Genomic DNA, 27,554 nt, shown 5'->3' on the forward strand with positions numbered 1-27,554 from the left:
TTTATTACCTAAATCAAGAGGGATCTCTCTTTTTGCCTTTCAAAGCTTTTCATTACAAAAAAATCTGCTAAGAACCAACTAAACAGAATTGCTAAAGTATATTTTTCGCTCAGTGTGTCTCTTCCTTTGTCCAAGTCAGCCCATGCACTCACAGAGCCATCCAACAGCTTGGATTAACAACCTTCACATGTTTCGCTCCACCTAATGTTGAGCAAATGCTTTAAAACAGGCTTGAGTCATCTACACTACGATGCAAATTTTTAGATTAGTTCTTCTCCACACTCAGTCCCCAGGGTGCAATCATGTCATTCACTTTGGCTCTAATAAATACCAAGCTCATTTCACAGCACGTTTCACTTAGATGTTGATCATATTTGGAAGCATTATCCCTTCCTGCCACGTGTTTTATGAGTAGGAAGATGAAGCTGGGGTTGGTAGATACATCAGGAAAAGCTTATAAAGGGTTTTTTTGGAGGGGGGAGATTGGTAGATGAAAGTAGAAAATTATGAAATAGAGAGGAAAAATATGGTGGGAAATGCTATTATGTTACGTATAGAGAGAGGGACAACAACTCCAGGAGTGGTTCATGATTAAGTAGTTATGGTGTAGGTATTGTTCTTTGACAATCCTCAACTATGAGGCCATAATTACTGGTACTCTTACAGAATTACCTTTTCCTGCTGCAGACAATTTGACTCATTTATGCCTCATTACAGAAAATTAAAGCCCGTTGGTGTAATCACTCAACAACCATGTTGGGTTATTGTAGCTCAGAAAGGAGAAAAAGTGTTCAAGTTGAACAAGTAATTAAGCTGTATTATTAGATTAGTTGATATTTTTTTTTAAAGGCATGCAAGTAAGAATGGTGGAGAAGGAGAAAGTTATCTCCTGCTACAGTGATTGCAGACTGGTGACTTTATTTGGAAACTCAGATGAGAAAAGAGAAGACGTCTTGAGTGAGTTGGTATAAGACTTGTGTTTGCTCATCTTTGAAAACAATTCACACTTAAACAGAGTGACCAGACATTCCTTTGTTAAATCTAGGGTGCGTTCACACTGCAGCCTGAAGTGACTCAAGTCCGATTTTTTGGCAATTCCGATTTTTTTGCCGGGGCCGTTCACACTGCCAGTAAATGCGACCTGTATGCGTTCTGCAGTGTAAACGGGCAAACGACCTGAAAGTGTCCCGCATGCGCAGCAGAGGGCGCCATAGCGTCAGCGTTCTCAGTGTTCTGCCAACTGCCATAAAAAGAAGAAGAAGTGCTCAGTGTTTGCGGAAGTAAACATGGAGGCTAACGGTGGAGCTTAGCTTACATATTTGAAGTTGTTGTCCGGCCAGAGCAGCATATTAACAACTTAATCCTCATATTGTCCGTCATGGTTGTTGTTTTTCTTCCCACTTGCGCGTATCAGGACGCAGAATAGTGAGATTTGTTGAGAATCAGTGACGTTCAGTTCGGATGAATGCGACCTGGACGTTAGGTCGCATTTGAATCGGATACGTATCGGATTTGGGTCACATTCGAAAAAGAATCCGATCTGTGCTGTTCACACTGCCATGAAAAGATCGGATACAGGTTGCGTTACATCAAAAAAATCGGAATTGAGTCACTTAAGGCTGCAGTGAACGCACCCTAGTTTGCTATCTGTGAGACAAAATGTTAAATTCTGTCTGTTACTTTTAAATTTAGTAAAGGGGTTATTCTCATTTGTCAGGCTAAAAGTACCTTTTGAAAACACCAACCTTTCAGCCAGTATTAAACATACTTTTAATTAAGCCCACAGTTCTGTTGATATGGCTTTATTTATTGGTCTGATGTAATAGTATAATTTTAAATGCCATGGTTTCATTAACTGTAATGGGAAAATCATCATAATTAACAGAAATTAAGACTTTCAAACATCCATTCGTGTAATTAATCTACATAATATACTTCACCTATTGATACAATTCCTTAAATAAATTTGCTTTTCAAAAATATTCTAATAAATTTAATGAATTTATGCTGTACTGTACCATTTTGTACTGCTGCAACAAAATCTATGAAATGCAGGGTTATGAGTACCAGTTACAGTAAAATCGAGAGCCGGTCGTCTCTCAGCTGTGCCCTGAATAAGTCTTATATTTCTTTTTTTCCACATGCAGTCAGTGAGGTGTCAGCTTCCCCCTGTGTTCAATAGGTTCATCCTGTTTGCTGCTGACATTAGCGGGAACAAGCTACCTGACTGGGCAGCACAACATTTTATCAGCCCTGAAAATGACAGAATGTCCCGGAGGCTGGAGTTTTGGAGAGGGCATTGAAGTGCTGCTCTCTCATGGAGTATTCACAGAAGAACCGCCAATGGCTCTGTTTAAGCACTTTGTAGATGGCTTAGTGTATCTTACATTGCATTACTGCTGTACTGACTTGTCACTAGACTGGGTGAGCTGATGCCACCAGACTATGTCTGAGGGACAAGACATGCAGAAACCAATCTGAGTGAAAACTTTGATTAAAAAAAAAAGGCTATTATTACCTATTTCTTTATTTTCTGTGAGGATTTGAGTTTTTCTGTGTCAATTTAGTTCCTGTGTTGTCTCATCTGTCCCTGATTGTCCCCAGCTGCCCTTAGATTCCCCTGATTACCTTCCTTGTGTATTTCATCCCACCTGTCTCTGTGTTTCCTTGTTGGGTCCTCGTCTATTGTCATTTTCTTAGCCAGTGCTGTTGAGTTTCTTGCCCCTGAGTTCACCAATGCTGCCTGGACTTCTGTTTTCCTGCAAAAGCTTTTATTGAATCATTCATTTTCTCCACAACCTGGATCTTCCACTTCATCCTCACCACCTACAACTACCACCTCATGACATTTTCACCATTTGCACCAGCCCTGCTGTCCTTGTTACCATTTTTTATGACTTGCGATTTTCTAGTATTTACATGATGCTTTTAAAAAAAATGTTTAGCCTGTTTTTATAAATATATGTTATAAAACTATACAAATATATATATTTTTAGAGGGTGGGGATCCATATGCAAACACGTAAATAGTCATTGATACAAACATACCAAATCGTTGAATTATGTGGGCCTATAAATTGCTAGAAAGTGGCATATTCTTAAGACGTTCATTTGCACAGCAATGTGAACAAGTATGAAAAAAGGAAAGTAGGAGCAGAAATGTAAGATAACAAGTATGACAGAAAGAAAAGGAGAAGCCGAACAGTAAGATATGATCAGGGTGAGCAAAAAAGAGAAGCCACTGAGATATATAAGACAGACATACAGTTATCACTTTGCCACAGTTGAAAAGCAACACTTGTCACACAAGAGTAGTCGAAACTCTGAGACATGATTTATGAAGCTTTCCATTTGTACTCGGAAATTGAACTCGGATCTCATGGTGACTTTACACACAACAAAACCTCCAGGGGCAAGACAGGAAACGAGTTGAGATTCTGAGTTGTTGGGTTTTGTATCCTGGGTAGCTACAATTAGCATCAAGAGTTGATTATGTTTTATTTCTCTGTATTTTATATTGGAGCACCGTAATTAATTGGAATATCGTTGAACATTGTGTTTAATTCATTAACTAAATTCAAAAAGTGAAATATAACTTCGTCACATACAATATACATGTTTCCATCCAATGCATTTTCAGCTTTTATTTTTGCAAACTTAGATGATTATGGATTAAACCAAATTTCTCAGAAAAAATTACTATCATATAGGCTAAATAAAAAATATTTACACAAGCATGTTGTGTTGCGTCCAAGGAATGGCCTGCACAAACATGTGGAAGACAAGTTAGGACTGAGAGAGGAAGCTGCAGTGTCCAGAAAATAGCAGCGCAGGAAACGGAACGAAACTTCATGAAGGGAGGCTTGAAAAATACTTAAATTTAAACTTGAGCTCTTCTTTCTTTCTGAAATCAATGCTAATCTCTACATTAATGTGTAGCTCACAGAAGAAACCAAAAGAAATTAAAAAAAATAAGACGGTCCTTATTTAATTCATGTTGTGATATCCTGCCCATTCAGAGGAGTGGTATGACACAGTCCATTAACTTCATCCATAAAAACACGACTCATATGGGCTGTAAGCCTCCAGTGTTGAGAGATCCTAATGATGCCTCTCATGGAAAAAATGAAAAGTGTGACCAGTCGGTTGAAATCTGCAGCGGTCAATGGACACTGATGAGTGCCTGCCATTGTTCTGACTTCATTAATCCCACTTTGCTGTGAGTTGGAAATGCTTCTCACAGGAGAGTTATTGGCTGGTGAGCAGAGCCAACAGCCACAGCCATTGATCAGACTCTGAGGGACCACATGTGCTGCAGTTATTAAATGGATGCAAGACTCCCCTTACCCTTAGTTTTTCTTGCAGGCCTAATAAAGTAAACATTTAAAACATAAAAAAACTAAAACACAATTGACATAATATTATGGGATGGTCATAGTCAGCAAAAAACAACAACAACAACAACAAAAAAAAAACTCAGAGCCCTAAAGCGTGTCAAGGAAATCTGACCCTCACCATTAAAGCCCAACTGCCACCTTGGACAGATGATAACAGACTCTTTTCTGGACCAGTTTTTGTTATGACAAAGAGTATTAGGGCCACACTAAGAAAAAATGAAAAAAGAAATAATGAGGATAAAGTAATAAAATTGCGAGAGTAACGTCACAATATTAGAAGAAAAAACTCATATGAAAAGAAATTAATAAAATGACAAAGTAATCAAATTATGAGGTTATATATTACATTATAACTGGTAATATTTACTTTATTCTGCTAACATCATGACTTTAAGACTTAAGTCTCATTATTTCAACTTTATTCTTGCATTATTTTGATTTTATTGTCATATGAGTTTATTCTCATAACTTTAGTTTTTTCTTTTTATTATAATGGTCTCAGTACTCTGTTATGCTTTTTTGACTGACTTTTGTATATATATATATATATATATATATATATATATATATATATATATATATATATATATATATATATATACACAGTAGATGAACATTTTTTGAATACAGCCCACCTGGCAACATCAACAATACCATGTTCCTAAATAACCTTTCTTCTACATCATGAACTTTATCCTGTTATCCTCACAATGTCCAGATTCATAGACACATTCTGGTTGTGCAATGCGATTGGGGGAAAAGAAAAGTGGCCTGAGAGTGTATTTCTATGTTTTAATGCAACTCTGGATACTTTTTACTATAACTTAAACGTCAAATGCCTCAATTCGGCTAATCAGACGCTGAAACATTTTAATTCATCTATACTATCAATTAAATTATAAAAGTTATGTTTCACAATGGTGTTCTTTACAAATACGGGCGTTTTTGTTTTACATGCAATATCCACTGAACACTACTGAACACAGTATGATGAGAACTGAAGTGAGCCATGAGATGGCAGGTGGCTAATGGTACACTGCAAACCAACCGTGGACTGATGCTTCAACATAAACTGCCGCTTGCCTCAGCAAATAACACTCTGCTCTAAAAGTCTGATCGCAGGAACAAGGGCAACTCAACAACGTAATGGGATCTCAAAAGTGTCTGGATTAGATTGTCGTAGTAACTTTTTTTGACAAGCTGCTCAATGACGTTGCATGAAATTGCCTCTCTTAAAACAATGTTCTGATTCAGGGCAGGGCGGTCCTGTTGAAAGAAAGTCTGAATGTGTGCTGACACCTTTCAGACTCTTGCAGAAGTTTTACATCTTTAACTTTATCCCCTTGAAGTCTGTCGTTGCTAACTCAAAGACTTGGAGGTTGTTTGTTCACCACAATGGATTCAAAGAGTAACATGTTTCCTACCAACTGTTTTCTGTTGGTGTCATGTATGTGATACGGGTTCTGTTTATTCACTGCCTGTAGGTGAATCTTATTAAACTGTTTACAAGCATTCTAACAAGGGAACCGCCAGATATTATGGCAGATACATGATGAAAGGTGATGGTTAGTTTAAGCCTCCAGTCTCTGTCATAATTTGAACTGTATTTTGCCTTTTAAATCCTAGAAATTATTGTTGACTGAGAGAGCATACTACATACAAAAGTAAAAGAAATCATACTTACTGAGTGCAATGTAAGTAATTATTTACAGAAACATTTTTATTTTGGAGAATTGCTCCAAAGTTTTAATTATACAATGATTCATTGTTACAAACACAATAAAGATTCTATCCTACAATAGGACTCTATTTGACAAATTTCCACATTTTTTTCACGTTACAACAACACACCTCAGTGTATTGACTTCAGCTGTATCGACTACGGATTTTTGATGCAGAAAACGGTGCTTTATTTTAAAGTTGAATGTCGGATGTGTTCAGCCGTTCTTCTTGGCAGCGCAGTCAGCCATGTTGCACAGAGAATGTCTGCGGGCATTCTTCTTCAAGTCTTTTCACAGATTTTAATTTGTACATGTAATATGCAATGCTAATGCAGGATTTTCCCCATTCACAACAAATGTCCTCTCAAGGAACAAGAACTCCCTTTAGCTGATCCGTACCAGCGGATGGCTGCTTCATTTGAGCTGCAAGTGACGTGAGGTTTGGAAGGAGGAGCAAACACACACAAAAAAAGACAAATACGCCCTGGTGTGAGAGTACTTTCTCTAACGTAAACAAAGTAAACAATTTATGGTCATGTCTGCTCTTTTAGTGACTTTATACATGGGAGAAGATAAACACAGTACCTCTGAGCCACTAGTGAAACCTTTGAAAAGTATGCGTAAAATATCAAGTTACTGAAAATAGTAGGTTATTCAATGTCTGTCCAGGAGAGAGATTGGGATAATCACAGAAATAAAGGCCCTAGTGTGTCATATATAGGGAGAAAAAATGTTCTTGGCAGAATCAACAAGCCTGTTAAGGGGAGAAAAAATTAGGAAAATCTTTTTGCATTTTAATTCTTAGCTGAACTTATTGAACTAAGACACCTCCACAGAATGATGCTATCACTGCCACTGGAATTCATTTAGAGGCATCATAGTAAATATGGTTGAGCTAAAATACATCTTACAATATTACAATTTGGTTTTGCAAAAAAGTGTCAATATGCTTTCATGTCATACTTATGAAAATAACAAAGACCTCTTGAAAATGAGAACGATTAAAAGGTGTATGAAGACTGCAAGTCACTATAAGTGCTTTCGATTTCCTCTGGTTTTATTGACATTCTTTAAAAAAAAAAGAGCTTCAGATGTGAGACAACACAAAGGGGATTTGCCATATGATAATCTTTTACCAAAAATAATCACCCTTCAAAGTTTTCGTGAGAAAGTACTGCTTTAGGTGAAAGTTTAATTTGAGCCTCTATCAATAAGCTGCCACCGCAGCCTGACAAAGCTGTGGGTAGATAAAAGATGAGCAGAAATAATAGGAAACATCACTGTACAGTCTACAGATATGAAATGAGTTAGTTCTTAGGTCAATATTACACAGTCTGACTTTAAATAACCTGATAAGATTGCTATACTCTGAGTCAGTACGAAACATAAAAAGAAAAACTTCTCCAAGAGGAACATCTTTTATACTGCGAAGTGTCAAAAGTGTCTTTCTGTTTGCTTGTGCTGGCATAGAGCAAAAAAAGAAAAAAAAAATTAAAAACAGTAGAAGAAATTGAATATATATGATTGTTTTTATGCTACAAATTTAGAGAAGATAGCCTGAAGCTTTGTGTTTGAAATTGCAAAATGTCTGGCCGCACAAGCATACAAATGATGTGCAAAAATCCATTGCCTTTCATCGTCCTTTAGCATCCACTGTGCATCGTTATTTAGCCTCGTGTTCATTGAATCATCAATCAGGTGTGTGGAAAATGTCAAGGACTGATAGCACATTTTTGCACAGTTGCTCTCATGGTCAACAGCTAAAGAAATGCAAGTCTCTATTATTACAGTTTTAAGTTACACGAAGTTAGAATCTCTTCAGTAAAATACAATAAAGGATCTGTGTTTGTCACTTAAAACAGTGTAGTAAAAACATTTCAGGTCAGATTTCTTTACTCAACAGTCTGATAGAAGCACCAGACATGCAGAATGCAGGACAGGAGCTGGACTTTACTCCAGTCACCAGTTTGATTTGCAAAAAACTGGATTGGAATGAAAAAACTGCTGGGAAAATAAAAAATGAAAAATGGTGGCAGTGGAAACCATGCAGAATATGAGCAGAAAGAGAAGAGGATTTCTGTTCCCCTGTGCTGAGAGTATAGAGAAGGATTAGGAAGAGCTTTTTGTTTAAGCTTTTACATCATGTATTTTTAAAAGGGGGGATAGATTAAAAAAGTTAAAATCAGTGAAACAATTATAGTAGTGATGTCAGGTCCTGAATTCTGAGCCCTTTAATGAAGAAGATTAAAAATAGATGTATTTTTTATCACAATACTATGACGTCACACTGCAATATTTTAGAAAAATCTAATCTTTAACTGGAGTAGCTGTATTCATAGTTATTGACACCACTATGATTAATATAAAAAAATATGTACCTGAAGCATTCTTGTATCTCATTCCTTATTTTTATATTGATCAGTGTCTAACTTTACTCTTATGCTTTCTCCTTATGTAAATACTGTGTGTTTGCACAGATGTAGACTCTGTATCAAAAATAATTTCCTTTCTGCCAGTCTGCCTGCCTGGGTGTGGCATAAATAATATGTGACACAGAAGCCATTTTTTGTAGGAAATGCATGAGTGCATGACATTAATCCTCTGCAGCTCAAATGATTCCTCTGGAGTCGTGCCAGACAAAAAAAAACAAAAAACATTTTTGTCCTACTATAACAAACGTAAACTTAATTAGACCTGCTTAATATTTCATAGACTTTACCTGACAGCAATCTGGGCAAATAACTCAATGATTAAACCATTAGACAATAAGCATAACAGTTGGGTCTAAAATAGAAACTACTGTTTTTTTTGTTTGTTTGTTTTTTACTAATCATATCTGGTGTCTTCTGCAACAAACTCATGAGAATGTTTTTTATTCAGGATGCTAATGTTCCAAAATGTAAGGCCAAGTCATTACCAGATTAAGAAATCAAACTTTCTTCATGCCGGGAGGATGTGAATCTGAAAAAACCAAAGAGGTAAGCTAAGGAGAGCCGTCTCAGTCGAGACAGATTGTACGAAGAAAACTGGTCAAAGATCACTCTCTCTGCAGGTTCCAACCTTGTAAAAAACTGCTGTGCTTTCTGCAGAGAGAAGAGTTCAACAAATTATTAACAGCAGGGGTAACAATAATTGCACCATCAGTGATTTAGTTAAAAGCTTGCTATTTCTCAACACGGGATTTTTTTTCTCTTCGGGATGAACGTTTGGAATTTTAAGGTTAATTTTCCTCAAATTATGCCTGAAAGAATAATTTTCTACATTGGAAAATAACGGATCGGTTTTGAGGCTTTTTACATGTTTATCAGGTGTTCAAAAAAAAACAACAAACTGAACGGATGTGTATCTGTTATCCTATAATGTATCATCGTCAAATTGTTGTCAACACTCCTTTTAGCTCTTGCTGATTTTAAAACAGATCTCATTAGGTTTATAGACTTTTAATGTAACGCTTCTAAACTCGATCAGCCTTGATTTACAATGAAGCTCCTCTGAAAAGGCACACAAATAATCATACAAGTCTGGGAATATATAATGCATATAAAGTCACACAAATTACCAAAACACTGAATAGACGCACTGAATGTGTGTATATGTACAAATACAGTATAAACAGAAGTTCAAACATACATAATAAAAATAAATAACAACTAAGTTGATGTGCAACTAAGGTTTGCACATCAACCTTCAGGAAAAAATCAAGACTCTTGAAAAAAAGCATAAAAGGGCAAATAAATGATCCGCTTTATTCCCTATCTTTTCTTCATAAATATATTCAGCCACCTTACAATAGGACGATAAGTAAAGGGTTTCTCCTGACATGTAAGTCTTGACAAGTCAAAGAAAAGGTGCCTCATTAAAGTGAATCCAATTAAAATGAAAGTTTTTAAAGGAGGCATGACAGAACCCTCTAGGTATGTCAGAAAGTTACAACAGAGAGGTATATCAATAAACAAAAGACTAAATATGGTGCAAAAGTCAGATAAGGTTTTAAAGCATCATGTTCACTAGACGGCACAAGAAAGAGAGACGACATATTTTATAATGCAAGAAGAGGCTCTTCGTTGTTAATCATATTCTAAGTGTAACAACTTTATAAAATGTGCTTTTATAATGTTTGAAATTTCACCAAATCCTGATTAACACAGAAGAATCCTGTTTTTTGTTTTTTTTTGTTTTTTTTTGTTATATTCTAAGAATTTCCTATTATGTATTTTGGTAAACACTAATACCGCCACTACTGTGTAAGTCATGACGTCAGGACTGTACGACCCTCAGCTGGCACCAGGCCACCTGAGAAGATTTAGAAAGTTTTTGTTGCTCTTAGTTAAGCTCACATTTTAAGATGAATATAGCATAAATTGTACATGCATCTGTGAATGTTTTTATGCATATTATTTTTTTTTTGACAATTAGTTTAGAGCAGGTATTGTTAGAAGGTAGTCACAGGGTTCCTCCATGTTCTTATCTGCTAACGGGAATCCTGTGAATGGAAGAGCTGCATGTTAAAGGGAATTTTTACTTCTATTTGTGCAGGCCTCTGCCAGCAACCTGCATTAAAGAACAACCAGCACATCCTGTGGTTGGACTCCCTTCTTCAACTGAACACAGATCAGAAAACATCAAGGTTAACCAACTGCATAAGACTAGGTAATCAGTAAAGAACATTAATGGCATACACCGGTGCGGTTACCACTTCTGTGTTGCATTGGTTTGTTGTTACTCTTAGAACCAACTGAGTTACAGAAACAAGTTCCTGCTAAGAACTTGTTAGCAGGAACTAACAAGTTCCTGCTAACAACAGGAACTTGTTAGCAGGTTCCTGTTAACAAGGAACCTTGTTAACAGGTTCCTTGTTAACAAGGAACCTGTTAACAAGGTTAACAGGTTCCTTGTTAACAGGAACCTGTTAACAAGGAACAGGTTCCTGTTCCTTGTTAACAGGAACAGGAACCTGTTCCTGTTCCTGTCTTTGTCTTTGTCTTAGACAAAGACAAAGACAAAGTCTTTGTCTTTGTCTTTGTCAAAGACAAAGACAAAGACTTTGTCTTTGTCTTTGTCTAAGACAAAGACAAAGTAGGACACTTTTATTACTTCTGTTGGCAAATCTACAACATATAAATGTTGTATTTCCATCCTGCCTTCACATGCCAACCTGTCACAATGGCACCAGTGGGACGAGTCCCTCAGAATATTCGGCTACTTCAATTTCCCAATAGCCCCTCATTTACTGTCACTCAGAGCCTCCCATTTCAGCCTAATTTAGCAATTATGGTTGGCTTGCATGTTGGTAAGCAGTTTTTTTTCATCAAAGTCTTATTGTGATGCAGTTTTTGTTACAGATGGGCTTTGCCTCATAAATTAAGAGTCGTTATCATGATTAACAAAGTTGTCATGTGGTTGCACATGCGTTTACCTTCACATCCACATTAAATATGTTTTTATTATGCTTCTAAAGGTAATATTGCAGGGTTTTGGTATTAAATTGAACCTCATTATGAGAACATAGTGTCCTCTGCCCACTTTGGCTAATGCCTCCTGTTATGATGCTATCATTAGCAGCTATGCTGCAGTTTTAGCTGTCGTTCCATCCCAGGAGCTTTAGATTGTCCCTTACAGCTGCCTGTGGCCGTCTTCAACCTGCTTTCTTTTGTGCTTGGGGTTTGAATCATTACGGCGCTGCTCTGTTACCCTCCTTAAAAAAAACCCCCACTTGCACCACAGAGCCTGAGGACAAGTCAGGGAGTCAGGAAAAGACAGCTTTCAGTCGCTGCACTAACTTGAAATTCAGGTTTGTTTTTCAGACCTTAAAGCTACCAGAAGTGTTCCAGATATCGCAGAGCCAGTTGTTTTAGATTCTTACCAATGGTTCGGATAACTACAAAGCAAATGCTCCTTTGTAGCTCCTTGAATTCTTTGTTGGTGAAGTTTTTGTCTTAATTTTTGAACTTATGTTTGTCATTTTTGAAAAAGCACGTGAAGTGTAGAAAAATCACAGTCCTAAGTTCATCTTTGCAACTTGGCGCTTTATTCAGGTTTGGTATTGTGAAAACACTGAAGACATATCACACACACACACACACACACACGCACACACACACACACACACGTAACTGTTCTAGCTCTTCTGAAATCCCCTGAGGGAGTTTGAAATTATTATTTGGCGAGTGAATGATCTGCGAATCTTCCTGGCACGTGGACATATCTCACTTCACTGTGTGTGAAAGTATGGTTGTCTTGTCAGAGAGGACTACAACACCAGAATGAATCGCCATTAGCAAATAAGAAGCTCTGAGTCAGTGTGCTATTTCTGTGTTGCAGGTTCAGAACAGAACAGTCATTAATGTGTGCACTTGTGGTGTGAAATAAGACAAACACAACATAGCTACTGTTTGCAGCTAGATCGATGCATAACACAGTGCTTATAAACGTATACTGACATGTCTCTTCCTCCTGCTACACTGAAATAATTAAAATATTGCTCCAATGCATGCATGAGCGCATGTGTGTATGCTTGGCCAAGGCCATCTGGGACAGATTCTTTCCCATTTTGATTTCCCCCTTAAATGTCTACCAAGATTGTTTTTAATGGTAAAATACGTGCAGCATTTCTCTCTTACAGCTGAAATGAGATGTTTGCACCAAATAAAGAGACAAATCCACCGCAGTTTGAAGTTAAATTCAACCAAACGTCTCTGGTTTTAGGTCAATTAGAATTAGCAGGATGATTTCTATTTGCTAAATGCCACAATATTGGCAGAAAGACTGTGTCAGAAATGTAATATGTTTTAAATCTGATACATTTTGGTCTTTCTCTTACCAATCCCTTGGTCCATACTTAGTGCTTCTTCTTAGTGGAAGGAAGTTTTAGGAGAAAAATCTTGGTGGTATTGTTTGAGAACATGATGTCAATTTTGGACATTTGCATACAAAACCTATGCTAACTTCTTGTTTTTCTTTTTTTCCCCCACATGAATAATTATGGCAAAATATTTATAAAGTTCGGACAGAAATCACGACTATTAGTTTTTTGCATCTGTACTGATTTGTAGATTCTCAAAACTAAGAAACGTGTACACAAGACAATAAACTCATTCTACCTTAACTTATTATTTACAATATTTTAAAGTCTTACTTAATGAAACTACCTAATGTAGCTTAATTATGTTTGCAAGTATTTTCTTTTGCAGCTACAAAATGTGGGAGGTCAAAGTTCAGCTTTGTGCCTGTTGAAAAACTGTTCATTCCTCATACCTTTATAAAGATTCAATAAATACCAAGTGACTTGCTTTCAGCTAACAAACAAATATTTTATCATTTTAACAAAGGAATACATGTTCATCCAGTTGTATTGTTATTGCATAAACACATTGTAATATTAAGGATGCCTCACATCCTCTTCAGCCAGGAGACCTTAATGAGGGGAAATGTTCGGCATTATATAACATGAAAAATATTAGGAGAATTATGTAAACACAGAGAAAATGTGCACCTTTGCTTCAGGGTAGAAACATCCGTAAAACAGATCAAAAAGGGCACAAGAGAACAATAATGAAAAATTAAATCTTCTGAGATATTTTACATAACAAAGTAGTAGATTTTGAACAAGTTTATTACTGACAAAGGTCATAGAAATTCAGAGTTTTAGATAAATGTGTAAAAGAGGAATGGTATTTGAAAACACAAAAGTGGGATTATTTCTGAATAATTTATTAGAAATAGTTAATTATCTATTATGTCAAAGAGGAAGACTCAGAAAACTTTCCACTTCGCGAATTAACAGATGAAAGCCCACTCACTGCTTACATAATATAAATTCAGGTGTTATTATTACAGTCAGGTCCCATGTGTAATCATCTTAATGCTCCTTAACAAAAGAAGTATGCCTGTAAAACAGGGATATTTTAAGCTTTTTTTCTTTCTATTAAAATATTCTTATTTTCTTACCTAGTGGATAATTCTCTTGGTGTTGTCATAAAGAGAAATCCAGATTAGCTGGACCTTAGACCAAAGTGAACCTCTGCTGTCCTAAAACAACTCAATTCTTATATTCATTATAGTGGTTCATCCACTGCTTTATGAACATTTGAACATTTTCAATTTCTATATGTGACTATGGAGAGCCAGATGATAATTTATAGTGAAATTAAGGAGGAAGTAATGAGAAGTACAACTATTTAGAATAGAACATATTTCCAAGTGCCTAAAAGTATCACAAAGTTGTGTAAAAAGACACAATATTTGGCTAAATAGTAAATTAATGCCATTTTGTGTATTTCAGTCTTAATCAGGCAGTAACTCTGATTTTAAACACTTGTTCTGCTGTCAGTAGGCTTTTTTCACACAGGTAGTGGCTCTCTACGTATTACATCCCCCAGCGATGGCAACTAAGCTGCTTTGTCAGTATGATTGGTGAGTATTCAGAAATTCACAGCTGTTCCTTTTTAAAAAAAAAATGTACAGGTGACAAATCTAATGACCTTTTGTTTAGTTACTGAAACTTTTGGAGACTGCCTGCTTTTCTGAACAAGCAACAGGTGCAGCACAGGCGACCTTGTGCTGGAGTCCCATTTGGATGCAGTTAGAGTAAATACTCATCCTTCACATGCTGCAGAGTTTACCCCAAACTTTCTTTTAGCACCACACACTTTTTTGCGTGTCATTTTCAGTGTTCTTGAACATCTATAACCAATGACAGCTCATTCTCCACCTGTAATCTTTCCGGGGCCTGCAAACATGTTTTGGATGCAGTTTAAAAGAGAATTGGCTGATCAGAATGTCAGTCAGAATTTATGAGACCATTCAGTTTAAGGGTGATGGGTTTTAATGAAGCACACACAACCTTATCTACTGTCTGCAGACAAGAATATCTAAACAAAATCACTGTAAGATTTTGGACAGAAACCTTCTAATCAAGCTCCTTTTACAGCTTTGTATTATCAATTACCAATGTATTATTACATTTTTTAATTGAATCAATTTGATTTGTTTTAAATAATTTTTAACATAAGATTGACTTATTCATTAATGTGTCTATTGGTTATCATTTCCGTACTCTGGGTCCTCTTTAAATACTTTCAGCGCTCACCACAGCTTTTGTCAGTCCCAAACTGTTGTAAAAATAAGAGTTGCTTTAAGATGGTGGAAGTTCACTTTGTTATTGACTATTTTGAATGAAGACACCAAGAGTGAGAACTACTGAAGACAAGATGTTGACTGCATATATTGTTTCATGTGCACCACTTTAAAATTTCTAAATTATTCTTTATATTAAGTGTATTGGATTAGCTGTAAATGTGTGTTTTTCTATGTTTTGTAGCTTTACCTAAGGTGATAAAATGTAGAAAAAGGCACATTCTAGACAACGGTGTAAGAAAAAAAAGCCTGATTACTTTGCAGATTTGTTTTTCTTTTACCATATTAATAATGTTTTATAATATATATTTTAAATGTAGCCAGCATTGCTGCTTAAGGTCTTAAACAGTGACTCAACTTTTATCAGAATTAAAAATCAACCAAAGGAAGTTGGTCTAAAAATTCAGGTGCTATTTTAATTAACATTCTTTATTGGTGACTTTAATTTGCCTATTAAACACATTTTTTGCTGTTAATTGAAATAACTCTGTGAGTCCTCCGCAGCTACCATGTTTTCACAGCATGTCAGAGCTGCAGTAGGTAACTTTCATAAACAGGATGTTGTTGACATATTGTTTAAACTGTCACCATGTTACTAAGAAACAGATAATCTGCAAATGGTGGAGAGATAGTGGAGAAACGACTCCCCGGGATGGGAAATGTTGGTCTGTCATCATCAGTGACCATGCTTACCAGTTTGTGCATTCACATCAGGCTCTGCTGGGGGAGGAAGTTGTGTAGTATCAGAGAGCAAGGGTGAATGTGTGAGAGTGTGAGCTGCGCATACACAAGTATGATTGACGGTGTTCCTGGCTCTGACACAGTTGTGCATTTCTGCTCATATTATACAGTCACAACACAATGACATTTTTAACACATATGTAAAAAAAACATATTTTTTAATGGAGGTTACTGACTGCAGCTTTAACATCCCTATGGTTACTGATATAGTTCACAGTCATACAGAACTGCCTGAGGGGAAAAAAACAATCTCTATTTTCTTTTTCATATGTGAAGTTCTAATTTCACTCAGCCTGGCTACAGCATGTACAGAACAAAATCTGATTCATTCACTGTGTAATTACTGTTTTCGATCCCAAGTACAGAAAGTAAATTCATTCACAGTGTTACTCAGCTGAGCTTGTTCCGTCTGATATCACAATGACTGCATTGTAGCTGTTCAGAGGATGTTTGCAGATGCAGTACAAAAGATTAAATGGATGGAGAATATTAGTATGTGAAAGAAAACGCTTGTTTTGACTTTTGCGTGAATACAGTGTCAAAAATTTAGACGACATCATTCTTTGTCGTCACATGCTTGTTTGCGCACGAGCAGGAAATCTTCTGGCGGATTTAAGAAATCTGGAGCTACGGGACTGTTTACAGCCTATTCTGGGAAGCATTTATCATTAGCAGACTCAAACAAATTACGCTGTTGTTTGAGCTCAAAGACTATTTCACAAACCAGATTTAATCTGCTGCAAAGGTGTTGCTGTTGGCAACTGAGTTATCAACTGTACTCACCTGATGTTGTAGCTCTCACATTTTCATGTAGGTGGAAGTCACTAAGGTTATCAACTCTGTTGCAACTCCTTGACTCAGCACTTTGCATTCTGGGAGATGTAAATATGGACCAAGTGCACCACTCTACAGTCTTGTTTTTATTGTTGAGTGCAGGAAATTAGACCAAAATGATAAATGTCACTGACTTTATTTCTCATCATTTATTGATTTTTTTTTTTTTTAATTATTACTTTAGATCGAGCCAATATGAGCTGCTTGTTGTGATCTTTTAGGTTTTCTCCTGGTGTCATGACAGGTTCTAGTTAAGTCCTTTCTTGATTCTATACTTCACATATAAAATAAAACATAATTTGAAAATGATTTGATGATCAAAAATATTAAAAAAAACACAAACATAAGAAATCTTTAAGGCAGTTAACACTTTTTCAGGGCTTTTAAACAATACAAGTAAACTGCCAAAGTCCTAACAAGCCATACTGTTAGTTATGATAAACAAAATTCACGAATGGACAATTCAGGATGCGTAACTATCTGAGCACCAAAATAACATGCCAGTTTTATGCTGTTTTGCTAAACTGAGACGGTTTGCAATGGTAGAGATGAGAAACATTGATATTTTCAATGTAAAGGTAAGAAATTGTCCTACAAGCATCTGTATTGTCTGCAGACTTTTATGAGGAAGTAATAAAGTTGATGCTCCAATTTTTATTAGACCTTGAAAGTTAAAGCAATTTGGATGGATGCAACAAGCTTAGTCAGCTAACTCTGCTGTTGGGCAATCAAAGCAAAACACTAAAAGAAGCTTATGAGCCAAGACTTATTCAATAAATACAAATGAAAAAGAACAATAATAGGAAGTTAAAGTCATTCATTTATATGACCTCTGTTTGGTTTGAGAATCTAAACCTGTAAACTTTTGGAATCGCGTTGTACCCAAGCTTTTGAAAAAAATAAAATAAAATAAAAAAAATAAAAAATATTTAGTGATTTTCAGTTTTGGAAAATATTTAGTATGGATTTAGGAAGTACTCCATATCATGCAGTCGCTACTGGCTTCTTTTCAGACATTTTGGAGTTATGATGTTTGCCAAGTGTTATTGCTGTAGCCTCTTTGCACACAGCATTGATTTGATTCCTCATCTGATTGAAACACGCTGGACCTCATTTGGTGGAGCTCCTCATGCAGCGAACTGAAAAGACCCCGACGCAGGACAAACAAAGAGCTTGTTTATGCCGTTCTGAAAGACAACACAATGAGTCTCAAATCATGGTTTTGCACCAAGGAGTTCTCTCACAGTGCTTCACCACAGACATCGTCAATAACTCTAGCGAAGGCATTGATTTGTAATGCCTTTACTGCTCTGATAGGGCGCAATTACAAATACAGTTATTAGATTGAGACTATGCACTCTTCAATAAGGGGTAATGACTGTGTATGTAGAGGCATTGCAGCTCATTTTTTGGCTTGATTGAGCACTTTCTGCAGCTGGTTAAATCCAAATGTTGTAAAAAATAACTTTGAAGCACTTTGTTTGATCTCCTTTTTGCAGAAGCTTAGGGCCAAGAAGGAATATTTGAAGCACTATGAAGTAAAATTGACTGAAATTCAGTCTACAGCTTAACCTCAACTTACATGTATCAGTAAAAGGTAAAAAAAAAAGGATATCAACGTAATAAAAAACTATTTATGATATTTTTATATTGCTACAAACAGCTTTCTGCATATACATGGTTACAGCTTGTTAATTGTAAACATCCAGCTTGTGGCTTAACCTTTTACTGAGGGTGTTAGTGACTGTCTATTGGAAAAATGTCAAGTCTCCCTGGGATTTTCAAAACAACTACATGCTAGTAACATAAAATATTTTGAATTGATCTTATGTACTCAATTTGAAAAAAGTGACTTACAGTTTTTATTAGCTAAGTCATGATCGAAAATAAACAAAACAGTCACAAATCTAACTTTTTTGTTTATTTCATCTATGCAACAGTTACAAAAGTCATCAATTTGACTTTTCTATCTGATTTAGAGATATTTTTTTGGTCACTCTAATCACTCTAATTGATATGCATGTGCAAATTTGCTATTCGTTGTATAAAATCAATAAAATCAATCAATTCAGGTATCTGGACATGCCAATGCCATTTTCTACACTGTAGAAGGATGTTTCTAACAGTTTTTCAATGCCTTCTTTTACTCTTTACCTTAGAGGCCGGAGTGTAACTCCCTGCAGGAATCAAGAACTGGGTGTAAAATAAACAAATGGAGAATTAATGTTTGAATGTTCCAGTCAGAGTTATTCAGAATCCCATAATGGTAAACATCATTTTCTATTTTTCTCATCTCTACCTTTGCAAATCTTTCAAACATTCATCTAAATGTGCTATGAAATGGTCACTTTAGTAGTAGGAATCATATAGAGAAAATATGTGAAAATATTTTGAACACTCTTCGATCCATGTAATTTATCAGTATGGAATGACTGATTCATTCGATTCTCTTTACGGATACAACTTCACTATCCAGCATAATCAGATCTGGCTGCCACAGTGTGTGTGTAAAAAACAGAAAATTAAACAACTCCTTCTGTTTGTGTTTCACGTGTTTCTTTTAGACATTATGCCAGATTTTTATGGCAATTAATCAAATGCAACTTTTCTGTCAAATTTAAGAGCTGTATGTGACTGAACGAATTTTTTACAACTTAAATATTTATGTTTACCTTTATGGTTCTTTCTTTTTTCTACAGGTCTAACGAGAGAATAAGTTCTTGCTCTCTAGCAAATGAGTCAGACTCGACAGTTTTTAGATTCACACTTCAGAACTGAAAAATACAGCACAGCTTGCAACCTACAGCTTGTGCTTCACTTCCTTCAGACTGTTCTGGTATTGTTGGCTGACTGGATGTGATTTGTGAATATGCTTTTGTGTGTGTGGGTACACACAGGGACTTCTTGGCAGTAGGTTCTGCCTATATAAATGCTGGTGTGAATGCCCAAAATCTTCTGTGTCTCAGGGGTTGAAAGCAAACAAAATTTTTGAAACTGTTTTTACATTGAAAGGTTTTTCTTTTACTCATGGAAAATATTGTGCTTTCAAGTCTTACACTAACATTTGTTTAGATTTTTGTGACTAGAGAATGTTTACCAGTCTACTTTTTTTTTCTTTTACAAATTCTAGTTTTTAGGGAGAAAGTCCAGTTCAGGGCTAAAATCTCTGTCTAGTAAAATATATTATTCTTGCAACAACTGTATTGACTTTGTCTGACTACGCATAAATTTGCATCAATTCGATAAATTCAAATCAAAACCAAAAACACTAGTAGAATCATTTTTGCATTTTTATAGTCAGACAAACTTAAAATACCTTATAGGAAAAAATTGGAGGCATGATTCTGGACCATAAAACTACATTGTGTTGGAACAAAGATGCCCAATTTTACTGTTACATTTTCAATGTGAAGGTAAAGGATTAGCAGATGCGTGGAGTTCTTCAAGGTTCTGTACCGATTTATAATAAAAGATGTAGCAGTGCTGATAACTGGAAACAAAACACAGAAGGTTAACCCCCAAAGTCTCTTTACTTTCATCACATCTGAATGCAAACCAAAAATGCTTTTTATAAACCTTTTCTTTTTTGCCATTGAGTACTAAGATTGTTGCTGTTTCTTGCTTTCCATCTGTCGGTTTCTTGCATAGGTCACATAAGCCTAACAATGAAGCCGGTCACAGTTCAGATACATTATTAATTTTATAATAAAATCTATACAGGAAAACCTTGACAATCCTTGGCATGCTCAGTAAATATGAGTAGAAAACTGAAACATTTATTCATTTCCAGTGCAGTAGTAAAATCTGACAGAGAAAAAAAAAACTCTTTGATGTATGTACATTTTCTTAGAAAAGAGCCATAGCAAAAAGCAAACCATTCTTAATAATTGAAGCAGATGTCTTAAATGATTAACCTGCTAAAAAAACAAACAGATATACAATTAAATTTTCTGACAGTAACCAGATTTAAATTTAAATCTTCTAGTAGTTCAAAGAGTCCATCATGTTACGTGCTCTAAAGTCTAGTAGCCTTGTTGATTGTGGAATGTGAATGTAGCTGTTGCACATTCTAGTCGTCGTTGATTGAAGCAGCCCATTTCTTAAAGAACAAATAGAAAAGTAGAGAAGAATCACCAGCGTTTCTGGCATTTCCGTTTGTTTCTCCTTGTTTTGTTTTCAAAGAAGGGAGAGACATCCCAGTGACTCTCTCACCATTTTTGCAGTGTTTTCTTGTTCGTCACACTGCAGATCTGACACGTCTCGTTTCTCAATTGTGTGCTTTTAATACTGCTAAGGTAAAAACGAAGGAGGAGGGAGAACCAACTCCAGCCTCCCCTTTGTCTCCAGAGGAAGTGCATTCTCTGCTGAGCTTCCTTGGTCAAGTGTGAGAGAGAAAGAGAGCATTTCCCTGCAGTTGTTTAACACTGTGTGTGTGCCACAGTGCCTCCAAAGAAAACTTTAAGCCACCACTGCTCCCCTTTGGTATTTCATATGTACTATAGACACCTCAAAACTCTGAGATAATGCTTAACATTGCATGCCAGAAACACAGAAGGGATAGGAAAGTCGCTGTTACTAACAGGATGTTGGTACAGCGTTCTACCCACAGATGGATGCCAGCATATCCTTTACTGTCTTAACTGTGTGAAAAGAACTACTCCTTTTTACTGTTCTATTTCTTTGTTCTTTTCTCTTACTGCACAGCAAAGCCTAATGGGGTAATTATTAAATCATAAAAGTCTAATGTCATGTAATTGCAAGCATGACAAAAACATTTTAAACTAACCTAATAGCCATCTGTCACTCCGACATACTCTCCAACTGTCAATTTTTGTATAAAGCTGCTTTTCTGGTAATTGTGGGGGATGTGAATATAAACCTGCAGGTGCCTAAAAGCTCTGTGTTGCTGTTTGGAGAGGCTCCAGGCCATTTAGTAATGTCATATTCTTCTGCCCTCTGGGACAGTGCAGATAAAAATGTGAATGATGAAACTCTAGCGGCAGCATATTTCTAACAGATTTTTACAAAAAGGAAAAGTAAATTGTTTCTTGTTTGAGCAGGCCTATTTAAGCTTTGCGTTATCTGAGATTTTCTCAAGTGAATTAAGAGAAGCATGTCTTCTTAAACAAAATCTGTTTCTGATAACTTCTTCTTAACAAATTCATTAAAACATCCTTTCAGATTCACTCCTTTCAATGAGGATTCGTTTTAACCTCCAATCCTTCTTTTCTTGTGCTAACAAGACTCAATAAGATGCACTCAGGAACTTGTGGAATTTATTTATCTGGATGTTTTGATGAATAATTATTGTACAGTAAATCTTTGAAAACTCATCAGGGTAAGATAGTGTTGCAGCGACAGTAAAACCAAAGTGTGATTTCTTTATACGTAAAGTATCATCAGTTGACAACATAGAGGGCACCACAAGTAATATCAAAAACAGTATTCCGTATTTGCATGTCCAATCAATGGGAGTGGGTCTCCAGCACTGATAAGAACTATTGTTGAAACTGCCTAGCTAGCACACAACGTTAAATCAATGTTGAATTATAGTTAGAATCGTTGATTTTTGGTTGAAGTCGACAAATGATGGTGGATCAACCATCAAACAACCATCCAATCAAACCGTTGAAACTGTGTCATTGAATCAACGTTGTTTGGTGGTTGAAATCTGATGTCTGAAATGCCGAAGTCTGATTAATGGTTGATTTTTGGTTGAAGACGACAAATGATGGTGGATCAACCATCAAACAACCATCCACCTCTAGCCAAGTAACCAGTGTTGAAACTGTGTCATTGAATCAATGTTGTTTTGTGGTTGAAATCTGCCTGCATGTGTATTTCCCTTTTGCCACACACCTGAATTGTATCTCTGGGTGACTATATGGGTCCCATATGGGTTTGTCCGCGGGTTCCACGATGGCCCCACATGGGTTTTCCCATGTAGGGCCAGAGCCCACATGGGCCCTGCATGGGCCCTATATGGTGGTGGCCCACATGAGTTTGTCCATTTAGGGCCCGTGTAGCGCCCATGTGGGCTGTGGCCCCACATGGGGCCACATCGTGGAACCCGCAGACAAACCCATATGGGACCCATATATCAGCCCTCCTTTCCCCCACATGGGTCCCACCTAGGCATGCTGGCTGGGAGGCCTGTCACTGTTGAGCGCTTGGAGACAGGGACAATAGTGGTGGTCTTTAAGCTGGAAAAGACAGGTGCCAGTAACAGTGAGGTGTTGAAGATGTCTCAGATAGTTCATGTGAACAGTCCCTCAGAACCCGCCCTGGGATATTGTTGGGGCCAGCAGACTTACAGGGGTTGATTTCCTGGAGGGACATCCTCACGTCTGCTGTGGTCACACAGAGAGACAGGCATGTCACCGGAGGTGGTGCTGAGGGAGGTGTTAAGATGCTCAAAGTGGGAATAAAGCTTAAGTGCTAATGGCAGTGAGGGGATTAGGCTAGCCCTAACCCTAGGGTCGCTTCTCGGCGTGCTGATGCCTCACCTGTCCTGAACGCAGCGTCCCTAGCTTTCAGCAGAGCTCTCACCTCAGCATTCAGCAGGGTTTATGGTTCGGGTAGCAGGTTTCTGTCTTGGTGGCGGTGACATCATCAGCACAATTGGAGATGAAGCGTATTCCTCCAGGTCCACCTCTCCCTCATAAGTAGCCACCTATCAGAAGATCTGCCAATCTGTGTGCTGAAAACAGTCCTGGAGTACAAAGGCTCTGGGCCACACAGTGACTGTCTTCTTCGTTGGTCTAATCCATCTCATCAGCAGACGATATGCTGGCACCAGCAGGATGGAAATGTGGTTGGAGAGGCCTCGATGGGGGCGAGGAAGAGCTCTGTACGCACCGTGAATGTTGGTGTACACACAGTCCAGAGTGTAAGAAGGATGACATGCCTGTAAAAACTGGGCAGAGTGTCCGTCAGTTTCACGTGGTTAAAGTCCCCCAGCTCACGTAAAATGGCTCCGGGTGGTTCATCTGCATTGAGCTAACGGTGTCATACAGCTCCTTTGATGCTTCGTTGCCGTTAGCACCCGGGGGAATGTAAACAATGGTGACGAACACCGCAGTAAACTCCTGAGACAGATAGGATGGCTGACAGCTGTTAACCAGTCCACAGTTCGCACACCAATCTGCATTCACTTACATACATTGTCCTGCTCCTTCTGACATACATTGTTTTTTTCTGACTGTTGTCCGCTTAGAATAACTGAATGCTGTTGATCTGGAAGGCTCAACGGCATGTTGCTGTTAAGTCAGGTTTATGTTAGGCAAAGAATGGCACAGTCCATCTCTGCAGCATCTCTCACCCTCAGATGTAACAAATCCACTATCTTATCCAGTGAGCGGACATTAGCCAGAAAGAGAGTCAGAATTGTTGGCTTCCTAGGCACCAGTTGGGTAATGTAACATACTCGCCCGTTTCCCCTTTATCTGTTTTCGGGCACAAACTTTTCTTTTGACCTTTGGTCCTGGCACCCTGCTGTGCCAGTCCATTGTCCTCAAGAGCCGCTGTCTCCCAAGTGTGGATTTCAGCTTGGTGATATTTTACCAGCTGAACTGTCTCCAATGGCCATCAGCTTAACCAAGCTGCATTCAGCCGTAAAGTTTGTTTTTATTCAAACTTCAGCAGTTTTCTAGTTGTTCTTCTGAGGTAGTGACATCAATTTGTGACATCACACAATTTGATGTCACAAAGAGTGATGCACAAAAAGCTGCACTCTTGAATTCTACCGTCATAACCATTGCAGAACCTGGAGAGCAAGTAGAAGGATTTTATCCCAACGAGATTGAAAACGATTTGTCAAGACGGATCAACAATGAGTCAGAACAGTAAGACGTGGTCTTCTGATTTCGAGAAAGAAAAAACAAAACAGATCTTAGCAAGAGACAGACAGAAGCTCCACGACATCTTGGAAGAAGTCGGCAGGATGTCCATTGAGACACCATCGCTAATTAAAGCAAATGAGGAGCTAAAAATTCAAGTTAAGAACTTGGAACAAGCAGCACTTAAAAAAGACAAGCTGGTTCGGGAGAAAGATGAAGAATTTAAAAAGCTGATTAACATAAACAAAACTTTTGAAGAGGATAACGTCACATTGGAGCAGATAAACACTGCCGTGGAGAAAAAAAACACCGACTATGACAAGGAAATCGTCACCCTGAAGCAGAAATTCAGGGCTCTGGAGCAAGAGAACATCAACCTGAAGCTGAAAACCAACACTCTGGAGGAGAAAAACACCGTTTATGTCAAGGAAAACTCCGACCTGAGGCAGGAAAGCAAGGTTCTGGAAAAGAAAAACACTGTCTTGGAGAAAACAAACACCACCCTGGAACAGAAAAACACCGCCCTGGAGGAGAAAAACTCTTTCTACGAGCAGGTAAACTTGGTCTTGGAGGGGGAAAACACAGTTTATGTTGAGAAAGTCTCCGACCTGAGGCAGAAAAGGAAGGTTCTGGATAAGAAAAACACTGTTTTGGAGAAAATAAACACTGCCCTGGAGGCAAAAAACACTGCCCTGGAGGAGGAAAACATCACCCTGGAGGAGGAAAACACCACCCTGGAGGAGAAAAACTCTCTCTTCGAACAGGTAAACTGCCTCTTGAAGGAGGAAAACACCAACTTGGAGCTTGACGTGGAACAGCTGAAAAAAAGGCTGAGGGAACTAAAGGAACAGCAAAACCAGCACCCATCTGAAAAAGAAACCCACAAAGACAGCCAGTCGGTTTCAGACCAGCCACAGAAGAACCCACAGCTATTCAGACGTGTGATCAGAGGCTGCTACAATACATTTCTGAAAATGTACCAAACAGGCACTCTAAGGTATTGGGTTGAAGGATGTTAAAGAAGTGAACCTCCAGGGGTTCAAAGCGAGTCCTGTCCAACCTCTGTGACTTCGTAGCGAGTCCTGTTGGTCTCCGGGCTGACCTCTAGGGTTCACAGCGAGTCCTGTTGGTCTCCGGGCTGACCTCTAGGGTTCACAGCGAGTCCTGTTGGTCTCCGGGCTGACCTCTAGGGTTCATAGCAAGTCCTGTCGGTCTCCCAGCCTGCTTCCGTGGCTTGGTAGCAAGTCGTGTTGTTCTCTGGGCTGACCTATAGCATGTCCTGATGGTCTCTGGGCTGACCTATAGGGCTTCATACCGAGTCCTGTTGGTCTAAAGGCTGACGTCCAGGGCTTCATAGCGAGTCCTGTTGGTCTCCTGTTCTGCTTCCGTGGCTTGGTAGCGAGTCCTGTTGGTCTCCCGGCCTGCTTCCGTGGCTTGATAGCGAGTCCTGTTGGTCTCTGGGCTGACCTCCAGGGCTTCATAGCGAGTCCTGTTGGTCTCCAGGCTGACCTCCAGGGCTTCATAGCGAGTCCTGTTGGTCTCCAGGCTGACCTCCAGGGCTTCATAATGAGTCCTGTTGGTCTCCCAGCCTGCTTCCGTGGCTTGGTAGCGAGTCCTGTTGGTCTCCCGGCCTGCTTCCGTGGCTTGATAGCGAGTCCTGTTGGTCTCTGGGCTGACCTCCAGGGCTTCATAGCAAGTCCTGTTGGTCTCCAGGCTGACCTCCAGGGCTTCATAATGAGTCCTGTTGGTCTCCCAGCCTGCTTCCGTGGCTTGATAGCGAGTCGTGTTGGTCTCTGGGCTGACCTCTAGGGTTCACAGCGAGTCCTGTTGGTCTCCTGGCTGACCTCCAGGGCTTCGTAGTCAGTCCTGTTGCTCTCTGGGCTGACTTCCAGGGCTTTCATAGCAAGTCCTGTCATTCTCCCGACCTTTTCCAGGGCTTCATGGTGAGTCCTGTTGGTCTCCTGTCCTGTTAAAAGAGCTGGGACCAAGTCACTGTTTTGCAAGTTCAAGTCAAGTCTCAAGTCTTTGTCCTCAAGTTTGAGTCAAGTCTCAAGTCAAGACGGTCAAGTCAAGTCTCAAGTCAAGACAGACAAATGTCGAGTCAATTCTCAAGTCGAGAGCTTGGAATTTCAAGTCATTGAGTTGTTTTTTGTTTTTTTTTAACAATGTCCCAATTATGCTAATGTAAATAATTGACCATGTGTTCTTAAAATCAAAGACACTGATGCACTCATTGCAAATATAGCCCAGTAGTTTTGAATTTGGATGTGCTAAAATAAATATCTGTCAGTCCAAGTGGGGTCAAATTTACAGCTAACTTCACATCTCAGTATTGGTAAAAACATGTTGCGTGAATCAAACTTGGCAGAATCACTAACCAAGACACAAAATAATGTGGCGTATTACCATCCAGAAACACTCAGAACTACCCCACAGCGTTACGTGGGGTAGTTTACTTTGTACAAAGTAAAAAAGATGATTTTTTTTTTACTTTTACAGCAATTTCTGAAGGATAGCAAAGTTACTAGGTTTTGATTTGTTTTCTAGCAAAATTATGCCATGTGGAAATTATATCACTTGGAGATGGTATTTTAATGACCATCATGCCGCCATTTGAAGAGTTATAACTGAAAAATTAGTAGACTTGTGGCTCTGCAACACTAACAAGAAACCCTCCAGTAAATAAATACTTAAAGCAAAAGACATGTAACATGTTTTTTTTACTTTCACTGCTCAATAAGTAGAAATACATTGACAATAAAAATCAGACTGCAGTTCATCATTTCATTACTTTGGCTGAATCATGATAAACTGCCACCTTAGCAAAACTGCTACATTGCTTTAACCCTTGTGTGTGCGAGGACTGAGGCAAACGTAGAGGACTGTGG

General features: G+C 38.1%; 1 protein-coding gene across 1 annotated transcript; it reads left to right on the plus strand.

Annotated features, from left to right (window-relative positions):
- The first annotated feature begins 863 nt into the window (after positions 1–863).
- On the plus strand, positions 864–25,685 carry LOC106915424 (uncharacterized). Its single transcript, XM_088001067.1, has 2 exons — positions 864–957; positions 24,649–25,685. Exons 1-2 carry the CDS (start codon positions 864–866, stop codon positions 25,683–25,685), a joined length of 1,131 nt encoding a protein of 376 aa, XP_087857193.1.
- Positions 25,686–27,554: the final 1,869 nt, after the last annotated feature.

Source organism: Poecilia mexicana, unplaced genomic scaffold (genome assembly GCF_051168715.1).
Source record: "Poecilia mexicana isolate PSO_F unplaced genomic scaffold, ASM5116871v1 scaffold_19, whole genome shotgun sequence".
NCBI lineage: Eukaryota > Metazoa > Chordata > Actinopteri > Cyprinodontiformes > Poeciliidae > Poecilia > Poecilia mexicana.